The 12,016-nt window shown below is 41.6% G+C and overlaps 1 protein-coding gene across 1 annotated transcript in view; it reads left to right on the plus strand.

Moving 5' to 3' along the window:
* The first annotated feature begins 91 nt into the window (after positions 1–91).
* Positions 92–12,016, plus strand: part of CENPP (centromere protein P) — a 193,280-nt gene continuing 181,355 nt past the window's right edge. Inside the window, exons 1-3 of the mRNA XM_084794704.1 lie at positions 92–491; positions 2,751–2,929; positions 8,174–8,262. Of these exons, the coding sequence (XP_084650830.1) occupies positions 226–491; positions 2,751–2,929; positions 8,174–8,262 (534 nt within the window). The 5' untranslated portion in view covers positions 92–225. The remainder of the gene's footprint in view (positions 492–2,750; positions 2,930–8,173; positions 8,263–12,016) is intronic.

The following is a 12,016-nucleotide window of genomic DNA, read 5'->3' on the forward strand; positions in this document are numbered from 1 at the left end:
AGTAGGCGGAAATGAGGAAGCGGAACAAAAATAACGTGACTCTTTTCCTCGTGTTTCCCAGAACCGCCCCTTGAGTGACGTAAGGGTTCGAGTAGCCCAGAGGCCTTTAGAGGGGGGCGGGCGGCCGTGGTAGCTGGACTTTCGATTTGGAACGAACCAACTCTCGGAAGCGTCGGGAGTGTCTAGACAACGGACGCAGCATTCTGAGGCGCGTCGGGGTCTGGAATGTTGCCTGAGGCGGTGGGGGTGCACGCGGCGGGGCCCAGCAGCACGTCTCTCCCCCCCCCACGAGCTCTCGGATGGTCCGCCCCGCCGCGCGCGCGCTGCTTGAATCGTCCGGTGAGTAAGGCGCCGAGACAGCTGGCTTCCTGCCGTGCTGCCATGGATCCGGAGATGCGCGAGTTGCGCGCCTTGGAGGCGGAGGTCGCGGCGCTGCAGCGGGAGTGCAAAATGCTGCCAACGCCCAAGGAGAAGACCTTGTCCGGAGCCCGGTAAGTGCCTTTTGTCCACTCCTTGGGCCCACGCACGCTATCACCTGGCAGACCTATCAACCAACCCCCCCCCCCCAGACGCTTCCCGGCGCCGACCCCCGGCACGCCCTGAGCTGGGAGACCTTCTGAAATGTGAACTTGAATCAGAGTCGATTCGGGGAGGACGCTGAGCCCGTAGTGCGAGCACTGCGTTCGAGGCTTATGTCTTGAGGTTGTTTCGCTTGGCTGATGAGAATCAAAGGAGGAAGTCTTGCTTTTCTTTAAGTCGTTTTACCTTGGGGAAACAGTATCTAATTGGGCGTTTTTTATGGTTTTGGAGACATTGTTAGGCAGAGGGTCAAGAATAAGCTCAACTTGACTTCAAGCTCATCATGGGTCTTCCTGCCCTCCCCCGCCCCCCTGTGATGGGTAGATTACCTAACTCTGATGTCATGGGTTTGTTTTTGTGTCTCACCTATCCTTACTTTAGTGATCCTGATGTTTTTCATTATGCTAATAACATAAGGGTTGGGAGTATATATAGCCCTGTGGCACAGCAGTCTAGCAAGGGCAAGGACCAGTCGTGGCCTGGCGTGGTGGTGGTGGGTTAATGACAGAAGTTACCTCTGAAAAATAGCTTAGGTGGAGTAAATTGATATATAGCTAATGCTGTCTTTAGGAAAGTGTGATAGTCCTCTGGATTAGGAGCTATTGTTAACCCCTGTTTAAAGGTAATGAGCTGAAGTGTCAGAGAAGTTAAACAGCTTGCCTAAGGTCCTAGAGAAATTCAAAGTCCAGGAGTTCTTCTCCATTCAAAGCGAGAAGAAAGAAGGAAACCTGCAACCTATAGTAATTTAGTATCTTAAATGTAAAAACAAACTACTGTTATTTTATTAGGTATAATTTGGTACAGGTGCAGAGAATGAGATTTTTCTGTGCTGAAAAGAACCTTCAGGAGGGAAAGAAATTTTGGAGAAGTTCTAAAGAAAATCAAATAAGGGAAACTTGTAACTGCTTAAAAAGAGAGAGAGAGAGAGAGAAATGTGTGTGCAATGGCCTATATATGCTCTTTCACAAGCAAGAAAGTGAGACACTTACTGCTCACTCACTTACTGCTCACATATTATTAGGATTACATATTATTGGGGATTGGTGAAACTGCCAGACTCCTGGAAATCTCCATCCCTGTTTACTGAATTAGAATTTGTATTTTATCAAGACAGCTTGCCCATATACCCTTTGTATGCACACTTAAAAGTTTCAGAAGCAATGCAGCATACCATGGGGGGGGGGGTGAACGGTTTCTTTACTCACCACAAGATGTCAGTACAAGCCCAGTATGATGGAATAGATTGCTTGTGTAATCTGGGACTCCTTAGTAATGAGGTTGAGAGTTAGAACAACCCAGACTAGTCCAAAACATGTAGATTCAGTGTGAAATTTTTCCCACCGTGGTGATGGAAGATTGAGACTAAGCTACTTAGTTTTAAAAAATGTGTTCTTGCCTATGTATTGTGTGTGAACGAGGGCTCATGTTTGCATATGGAAGTTAGGGTATAGAACAGACATTTCAAAGCGTCAGTTCTGTCTTTCTAATGGGGATAAACTCCAGAGTGAGGCTTGTGCAGCAGGTACTGTTACCTGCAGAGCCATCTTGCTGATCCTCCGAGATACTTTAAAAGTGATCTTAATGGTTGATTGGATTGGGAACTGGAGAATTGGAACTAAGTTGTTTGATTTGATAATCCCCTACAGACACACACACACACACACACACACACTCAGAGAGACAGAGAGGCAAAGACAGAAAACTTTAAATATGGGTTTCACAGATGAGAGAAAACTAGTATTTGCCTTTCTAGCTTATTTAGTATGATTTCCTGTTGCATCCATTTTCCTGTATTTCTGAAGTGTTCTCTCTTTCTTTCTTAGAGAAGAGTCTTTTTTTTCCCCCTTACCATGACACCTCTCCTTCATCAGGTCATACAGTGGCAGCCTGTAGTCTACCATTTTACTTGGAAGTCCTCAAGCTCTATAAGCCTGAGAATGTCCCTGTTTTGGCTACATGTGTGCCTGGTGCCCACTTGAGCCCACAACAGAGTTGGACCCCCTGGAACTGGAATTAGAGACTGTTGTAAGCCACCATGTGGGTACTGGAAATCCAAACTGAGTTCTCTGGAAGCCCATCTTTGCTCCTAGGGATGGAGTCTAGAGAAAATTTGTAGAGTAAGTAAAACATTTACTAGCTGTCAAGTAACAATTTTGATACTTGCCTTTCAGGAAATCATTTCAAAAAAGTTCCCAGTCAGATTCTGAGGAATTGGAATCCGTGAAAGACTTAAAAAGTCAGCTTGGACATTTAAAATCTGAACTCTCATTTCTGAGTAAACTTACTGGCATCAATATAAGAAACTATTCCAAGGTCGAGGACATTGTCAACACTGACATGACAGAGAAGGGTAAGCATTATTTTTAACCTGATTGTGGTTTTTCAAATGTATTATGAGTGTGTGTTGGGGTGGGGTGCACGAGTTACAGTGTGCTTATGGTGATCAGAGGGCAACTTTCAGGGCTCTGCTCTTTCTCCCAGTTGTTGTGTGTGAGTTACGTACCCAGGCCAGTTGGCCCTACAGCTCTCAGTCCTTCCCTCCAACTCCTTACAGGTCTCTCCTTTTTTTTCCCATGTGTTTTCCAAGGAGCTAATGTAGGACCTAATGCTTACAAGGCAAAAACTCTACCAACTCATCTATCCCATAGTCGTACCCATACCTTTTATTTATTTATTTAAATTAGCCTGTTCAGATTTTAAAAGTACTGAAACTAAAGCACTGTTTTTGTGTGTGAATTTTCTGCAAATCTATCTTTTAGCAAATGGCTTGATCTGAAGCAAATTACTCTCAGAGGTAATTTTCACTAAAAGAAAGCTCTTCTATTTCTTTTAGTAATTCTAAACATGAATGATAATTATTAAGTGACTATTCCTCACACTGGTTTTTACATTACACAAATAAGATGTGGTATGAATGCATTCTTGAGAATAAGTCTTCAAAGGAAGGAGGCTAGGAGAAAACGTTAAAATTTTTTAGTAAAACAAATGTCTCTGGGTAGTGGCGTGTACCTTTTCCCTTTGTGTTCCCATGTATTTCCAATTTTCTAGAAAAATAAACTTTATTACTGCAATGAATAAAATTAGTCTGTTCAAATTTTAAAAGTACTTAAAGCTTATTACATTATATATATTTATATGTAATATATATTTTTATTGTATACTTTCATAATGAAAAAGTAAAACTTAGATTCAAGTCATAGTATTTATATGGGCCTGAGTTTCTTGTCTGCAAAATAAAGTGATCAGTGCTATTTTTAAGATTCTATTCAAGATTCGTTTTTGCCACATTTTTGGCCATTTTATTACTTTGTTAAAATTACATTTATCAATTTAGTGTGTGTGTATATATATGGACATACATGTACCAGAGTGCTTGTGTTGAAGTCAGGACAAATGTAAGGAGTTGGTTCTTTCCTTCACCCTTTAGGTTCCGGATATCAAAGTAGGGTTGTTAAGCTTGGTGCTGTAGTGACAATTTTAGATTTTGTTTGCTTGTTTGTTTGTTTGTTTTTTGAGACCAGGTTTTTCTTGTAGCCTTGGCTTTCTTGGATCTCCCTTTGTAGACCAGGCTGGCCTCAAACTTAGAGAGATCCACCTGCCTCCACCTTCCTGAGTGCTGGGATTAAAGGCATGGGCCACCACTGCCCGACTGAATTTTAGTTTCTTTAAAAAAACACAAGAATATGTTTTTGCTTTAATGTTTTGTGGGATATGGGCTGCTTTGCAGCAACTGACTATGATTTGCCTTGTGCTCTAATAGAGGGCCTGGTTTTGCCAGCTTCAGATAGTTTCTAGGATTGTGTAACTTTTGGAATTCTGAGAACTTTTCAGAAGGTATGTAAATGCTAGCGCCCCATAGGTCGGTGTTGGTTCTTCTGTTAAGTGGTCATGCACAAAAAAGAAACAACAGGAGGAAATTAGATATCCTGACAATGAAGATCAAGCTTGCCCCCAGGAATGCCATGCTCCAGCAGGAAGTAGTCCTAACAGTAACATCGCTCCCTTTCCAACCTCTGACTTCATTCAGGGGCCTCTTTTCTTTCCTCTCTACCCTTTTTTCTCTCTTATATCTAGTATTGGCGGCGGGAGAGGGGGAAATTGAAAGGGTAGAAGAAAAGGGGTGGATAAGGGTGGAAGAAAGGAGACCCCACAAAGTAGCAAATACCAGCTACATGGTGCCAAGTGTTTTGATTCCCCTAAGCCATCTCACCAGGCTGTACCTATTATTTTTATTGTCAAAGCCCAAGATAACCTAGATTTTCTTCAGTATTATACAATATCAATGATGTATTTTTGTTTTTACTTTATAAGTCTAGAGTGAGCTGAGGAGGCAGTTAGGACAAAAGGCTAACTTATTAGGAGACAGTTGACCCATGAGAAATGCTGACATATCTGTGATCTGTTTTGAACTTTTATGAAAGCTGAGAAGTCAGTGTTTAGATTCATTTTTGCATTCAGATGTCTAAGATATTTTTAAGTAGAGTAACCTTTCTCCATTAATTGCATTTTTTTTCTTTATCAAAAATCAGTTTACTGTGGCTGGAGAGATGGCTCAGGGGTTAAAAGCACTGACTGTTCTTCCGGAGGTCATGAGTTCAATTCCCAGCCCCCACATGGCGGCCCACAACTGTCTGTAACTCTAGTTCCAAGAGACCAATGCACATAAAACAGAATTAAATAAATAATTTAAAAAATCAATTGATTTCTGAGTCTATTTCTTGGCTATTTAGTCCTTTTGATCTATTTTTCTGTGCTTTCGCTAATACATGTTGTCTAGATTATAATAGCTTAATAGTAAATTTCGAAATTGGATATTCTTTCTCCCTCCCTCTGTGTTTTGCTCTCAAACTCCTAATACTCCTCTTCAGCCTCCCAAGTGCTGGGATTACAGGCCTGCACCCCACAGCCAGCATCTCTGTTGTCACTACCTGTAGATTAAGTTGGTGCGACCCACTCAGAATGCCTTTCTGATATTCTGTTATATAAATGGACTGGTTTCTGTGCTTTCTTTGTTGCATTGGGTTTTAATTCTCCTATATCTTCTTGGACTATGAACTACCGAATCCATCCATCTGCTTTCCAGCTTGCAAAATGAAATTGTTCCTTTCTTTCCTGATCACTTTATCTTTGTAGAACTGTGTCCTCTTAGCAAGCACTTAATCAGTAAAACTGCATACTTCCATGTAGTCATAATGATTCTTAAATAGTTTGTGAAGGAAGATAAGAGAAATGCGATACATTTGAGTTGGGTGCTGGTTGCATGGGTAAACACATATAAAACGATTGAGCTGTTAAGATTAGTGTTAAGTATTTAAGTTATGTTTATTATATTTCTTTTCTTTCTTTTTGTTTTTGTTTTTTGTTTTTTGAGACAGGGTTTCTCTGTGTAGCCCTGGCTGTCCTGGAACTCACTATGTAGTACAGGCTGGCCTCAAGCTCACAGAGATCCTCATGCCTCTGTGGTGCTGGCATTAAAGATGTGTAACACCATGTACAACTTTAGTGGAAATTTGAGGGGTAAGAAAGCTAAACACATAGGTTCAATTTATTGTTTTTAGCAATGTTTTGAACAGCTTGGTAGCAGCGTGTGAGACCAGCCCCACAGGCCGTGAAACCAGAGTCTAAGGAGCATGAAGACCTGGAATTGCAGTGTACAGTTTATAGGTGTCTGATTCTGGGTATTGGTAAATGCCTATTGAGTCTTTGAAATGTGGGTTCGAAAGATGGGTATATTAATGGGTTAGGTCAAAAGTAGTTTCTTCCTGGCTGGAATGTACCTTCTTTGTCTTAATATTAGAGTTAGGTGTATATCAGGAGCCAGGGGCCAACTAATGCTCCATATATGGTTGTAATGGTCTTGAAGAATGTTTGGGAACTGTAGGAAAAACAACTAGTATTACTCTGGTACAAGTGTGGTGATTACAGTAATGACAAGATAAACCCATACAAGCAATTAGTTAATATTGAAAGCAGTTCAGATATGTAAGATGAATGGCTCAACAAATAAAGATACTAATACTCAGACTAATAAGGGCCAGAGTTTACTCCCTGGAACTCACATAGAGTAAGAAGAGAACTGATGATCCCTTAGGTTGTCCTCTGACCTCCGGATGCATATCACACACACACAGACACACACAGACACACATGCACCCACGCAAATAAAAATTAAATTAAAGACTGAGCATGGTGATACCTTTAATCCCAGTATTCTGGAGGCAAATGCAGACAGATCTTTGTGAGTTTGAAACCAATCTTGTCTACTCAGTGAGTTTCAGGACAGCAGGACTATATAGAGATAAGTAAATAATGGAAAATAAAACATGTAACAGTTAACGTGATTCAGACTTATTTAGGACTATATTAATATATATACACATGTATAAATACATATACGTATGTATGTATTTCTATTTCTTAACCATTGATATACTTGATAACTTAAAAGTATAAATTTTTAGTAACCCTATTTTATAAGGCCAGTTACTTTGACATGACCTTCCAAAATGTGGGGGTGGCGGGGGGGCAGGGGGGACATTCAGTTTGTTTTCAGACAGACAGCATGAGCAGGTAAAACTACGGCGTAGTTCACACACTCGTTCACAGGGTGTGAGAAAGCCACGGCGTCTGTGTCCTCTCCAACAGTCCCCACTTCGCAGTGTGAACAGGTGGACAGGTGCACACAGGGCTCACTTACAATCCTAGAAGGAAAGGCACAGCTTGGCAAAGAACAGTAGCAAAAAAGTTTTGGATCCTAAAATCAGGTGCAAGAAGAAAGAAGGGAACTTTGTGGAGAGTCAGTCTCCATTTTCATTTGGGCAACGGCATTCCACAGGGCAGAAAGAATTTTCTACCCAGGAACTTGAGATGTGAGTCTCTCCTTCCTCGTTAAACCATCAAGACACTGTTACAACAGCTTTCAAAATTATTGCACATGTAAAAAGGTAACTAAAAGCAAAGAGCATAGAAGCAACCATGAAGATTTCTTGAACGTCCAGCCCCTCTCACCAGTACATTAACTCTTAGGTTTAAGACTTGAAATACTTGGTGGTCACAAAATAACAAAATTGACCTTTTTTGGGGGCAGTTACAAAAATAAAAATAATTGAGGTAGATAAATTAAAGCCCTCACGTCCGAGCCTGTCTCACCTCTATGGATGGGTAGGTGTGAAAATCTTCAGGACTTGGCGCAAGGACATTGAAATAACAACAGAAGGATAACGTGTGAAGCTGTGAGGAGACCCTCCTGGCCTGCTAGGAGTTTCTCCCTAACAAGCCGCATGCAATTCTTCAATGCAGCAGGCACTGAAAACGCACATGAAATCACCTGAGGTGCTCACCCACTCCAGGCTCTGGGAAAAAGGTGGGTTATAGGAGATGTGGGGACTGATAGCACTCTCAGGGCTCCCTCCGAACTGTTTAAATAAGCAGCAGGATAAGTTGTGGGGTCCCTAGGGACGAGGGTCAGTTTGTCCTTTCAATTTTTTTAAAGCAATTACTAATGTATATTTCATACATCTATTCACAAGTAGATATTCACTTAAATAAGTATTTGAAGTATTTTAAATAAAACATTTGATTTTCTAATTAACAGATACAAAGAAAGTTCTACAGAGACACAGATTATCAGGAAACTGCAACATGGTTACATTTCAACTGGAATTTCAGGTTCTGGAAATTGAGGTAACTTGAGCTTGTGGTGATAACAGATTTTTTTTTCCTATGAGAAACAGTTCCCATATATAGCCACTACTGTGTTTAAAATGAGGAGAAGTGTGTAGGCCAGAGTTCCTTTATAGCACATTTGTATCATATGTAAAGATTTGAGAGTACCCTCTCAACTGAATATGGTGGAATTGGTGCTGAGCCCACAAGTGCTTTCTTTTTGGCCAGGTAGGAAGGAGGTGGTTTTAGGCTCCCAGTAAAAGTCTCTGAGGTTGTGGAAGCAGTGTTGCATGCCACCATCAGATGGATGAAGGGGGGAAGGGCAGTTGTCACCTCAAGTTCTGTAGACAAGTTGCACTCGAGCACTTGTCTCCAGGATTCCATGCCCTAGTCAGGGTCCTCAGTCTTGAAACAAGCCGCAGTGTGGGACTGCTTGTATGGGAGAAGTCAGTGACTGAGTTAGTACCCTGTGTTTTACGTATCAGAGAGCCATATAATTCAAGTCCAAGAGTAACGTCCAGGTACCTAGGCTTTGAGCTTTTGCTCTCAATGTTATTTGCTATGGCTGCCCTAGGGCAGGCTAAAGATGGGCTGTGGAGTAGCTAGTTCTTAACTGATGACAGAGCTCCCAACATTCACTCACTTCAGGATTACCAATAGGACCCAAAAAATGCAGTGTGGCATTCCAAATACCTGTTGAAAAAATATATTTGTTGATTCAAAAAGACAATTGTCATGTCCAAGGAGATTAGTAAAGTGCAGAGATCTCAGTTACAGGCCTGCCTCACATGTTATCTGATCACACTCTTAGCTGTTGGGTTGATGGAAGCTAGTGGTCTGTTAAAAGTTAATAGATTCTAAAAAGTTTATATATGTTAACCACAGAATATTAGGTCCAGTACAGAGGAGGGCAAGGAATGGCTATTTAGGTTACTAAAGGTAGCCCAAGACAAATTGTAATTTGGCCTTGGACTTGAAACATTCCAGAGCTCTAATCAGCTCATCAGTCCTGGAGAAGCTTTCACTGAAGGTGTGGCTTCATTCTGGGAACTTTGACTCACTGAACAGTTAACATTTCCACATGTCTAGGCATAATTGGTGAGTGATCTTACGTAAGGTATGATGTTCCCAAATGGGCACCAACCCTCAGGGCTACACAGGGTCACTGAAGATCTCTACTAAAGACTGGACTGGAACATGAGCCCAAATTGATAATGTCATTCAGATTGAACAGCCTGTTTTAAGGCCCCTGTGTTTTACTTTGTCTGACCTAGGAACCTTTTGGGTTTTCCCACTGTAAATAAGTATATAGTCTGACCAACTGAATTTTCTTTGTTTTTGCCCAGCTTCATGTCAGATTGGTGCTATACCGTAGGTGCTTTTTTTTTTTTTCCTATTTTATTTTATTGGGATTTTTTATATCTCTTTCTCCCTTCCCTACCCCAATTCCTTCTAACACCCCAACACCAGGTAAGAGAGAAAGAAGGTTAGTGGGGAAAAGGGGTGTAGTTCTCTTTAGCTACTTCCTTCTGGTTAGGGTCCTTGGGTTCCTTGGGGTTAGTCCAATCTTCGTTTCAGAGTATCTCCAACTTCTTCTCAGCAAACTGCATCAACAGGAACCAGGAGCAGCAGCAGGGAACACCAACATCCTTTCTTGGAGCCCCACTTCTCTCTCCTGGCTCTGGCATTTATTCTCAATTAAACTATCTGCAGCTGGCAAAGAGCCCCTCTCAGAGGCTGCATGAGGCAAATAGTCTGCTTCTGTAGACATCTGAAGCAGCCCCATATCCCACATCTGGGATTAAAACAAAAACACATTTATATAACATAACTGAATTTTCAAAGATTTCTTTATTTATTATTTTGTACACAGTGCTCTGCCTGCATGTACCCTTGCAGGCCAGAAGAGGGCATCAGATCACTTTATAGATGGCTGTGAGCCACCATGTGGTTGCTGGGAGTTGAACTCAGAACTTCTAGAAGAGCAGTCAGTGCTCTTCTCTCCAGCCATCTCTCCAGTGCCATAATTGAGTTTTTAAAGACACCAAAGCTTCCACTACACTATACCATCAGTTTTTCTGATTGTAGTATCCATTTATGGGCTCAAACTATAACCCGTGACAACTTGGTGGTATTGTAAGCCAGGTCCAGCTTCTTCTCTTAGGACTTGTAGCCTGGGAATTGACTTGGTACCCTATTGGCCTTAGGGCCTTGCAGGCATTTTCTGCTATAGGTGTTCTTGTCTTTCACAGGTATTTCATGGTTTGTATGGAGAGAGGTTTTGTAGTTGGAAGGCTGGTCCACAAATGCAATTGAACACAGACGATTCTGGGTTTGATTTGAGCCAGGAGTTTAAGTGGAGCTGTGTTTTTCAGGATGAGTTGTGCCCAAGGATTGGTTATTTTCTCATTAGTGGGGCTGGCCTAAGAAATTAATCACACTACAATATTTTATCTTCACTTTACTTTTGTCACCATAGGCCAGTGAAAAGTCAGGACAAGAAAGCATTGGGCACAACTAACGGTTCTACCTTATGTACTTTAGGGATGCAGAAAAATATGAGAGTAACTATTGACATTCTTTGAAAGACAGAATACTGCAATTGAGTCTCCAAAGAGAATTGTATTATTGTTCACATTTAAAATTATGCAGGCATTTGATGACTACTTGGTTTTCCTAACAGTGTGCTGCAGAAAAGCATGCTTTCCTTGGCTCTGTTAAGAGCACTCATTTTCTCTCTGAGCCTTTAAACTTTATGACTCTTAAAGGAGTCACTGGCAAGTAAGATGGTGGAAAGAACTGCAAATAGCTGTGGAATTAACAGGGCCTTAGGGATCAATTGTATAGAAGTTGTCAATAGCTATTGGTTGGAAAGAAAGGGGACAAAGGCTCTCTTTATTTTCCTTTGCTACTTAGAACTGATAAAGTGAGTTTTTTAAAATTTCTTTTTAGAGGGGGTGTTGGGGGCTAAGATCTTGCTCTCAACCTTGCTAAGTCTGGCCTTGAGCTCATCTTCCGTCTGCGTCAGCCTCCTGAGTACTTGGATCCGAAGTCACGTGCTGCCACACTCACTGTGTAGGCACTAGAAATTTCTTTAATAGAATTCCTAGGTGAGAGACTAAAGAGGTGGCTCAGCAGTTAAGAGCACTTATTGCTCTTGCAGGGGACCTGGGTCGAGTCCCTGATACCACATGATAGCTCACAAGTATTTGAAACTACAGCTTCTCACTTCTGAGGGTACCACACATGCACATGGTATGCATATGTACCTGCAGACAAAACACTCATACACTTAAAATCCTTAAAAAATTAGAATTGCTTGGCCAAAGAAAATGTACATTTAAATTTAGACTGATTGATAAATTTAGATATCTTCCAAAGTGGTTTTACCATTATGTTGGTTACTTGTTATTGTCCACTTAACACAACCTGGAGGCTCCTGGGAAGGAAGAGAGAAGAATTTGAAGATCATGTTGGCCTGGGGACACATCTGTGAGTGATTGTCTTGATTGATGATTGATTTGTATGGCCCAGCCCACTGGGGATAACACCAAGCCCTAGGCAGATGATCCTGAACTGTCTGGAAAAAAGAAAAAAGAAAATCCAGGGGCTGGAGAGATGGCTCAGAGGTTAAGAGCACTGACTGCTCTTCCAGAGGTCCTGAGTTCAATTCCCAGCAACCACATGGTGGCTCACAACCATCTATAACATAATCTGATGCCCTCTTCTGGCCTGCAGGTATGTAGGCAGAGCACTGTATACATTATATATA

This window comes from Acomys minous, assembly GCF_964271855.1.
Source record: "Acomys minous genome assembly, chromosome: 9".
In the NCBI taxonomy this organism is placed as follows: domain Eukaryota; kingdom Metazoa; phylum Chordata; class Mammalia; order Rodentia; family Muridae; genus Acomys; species Acomys minous.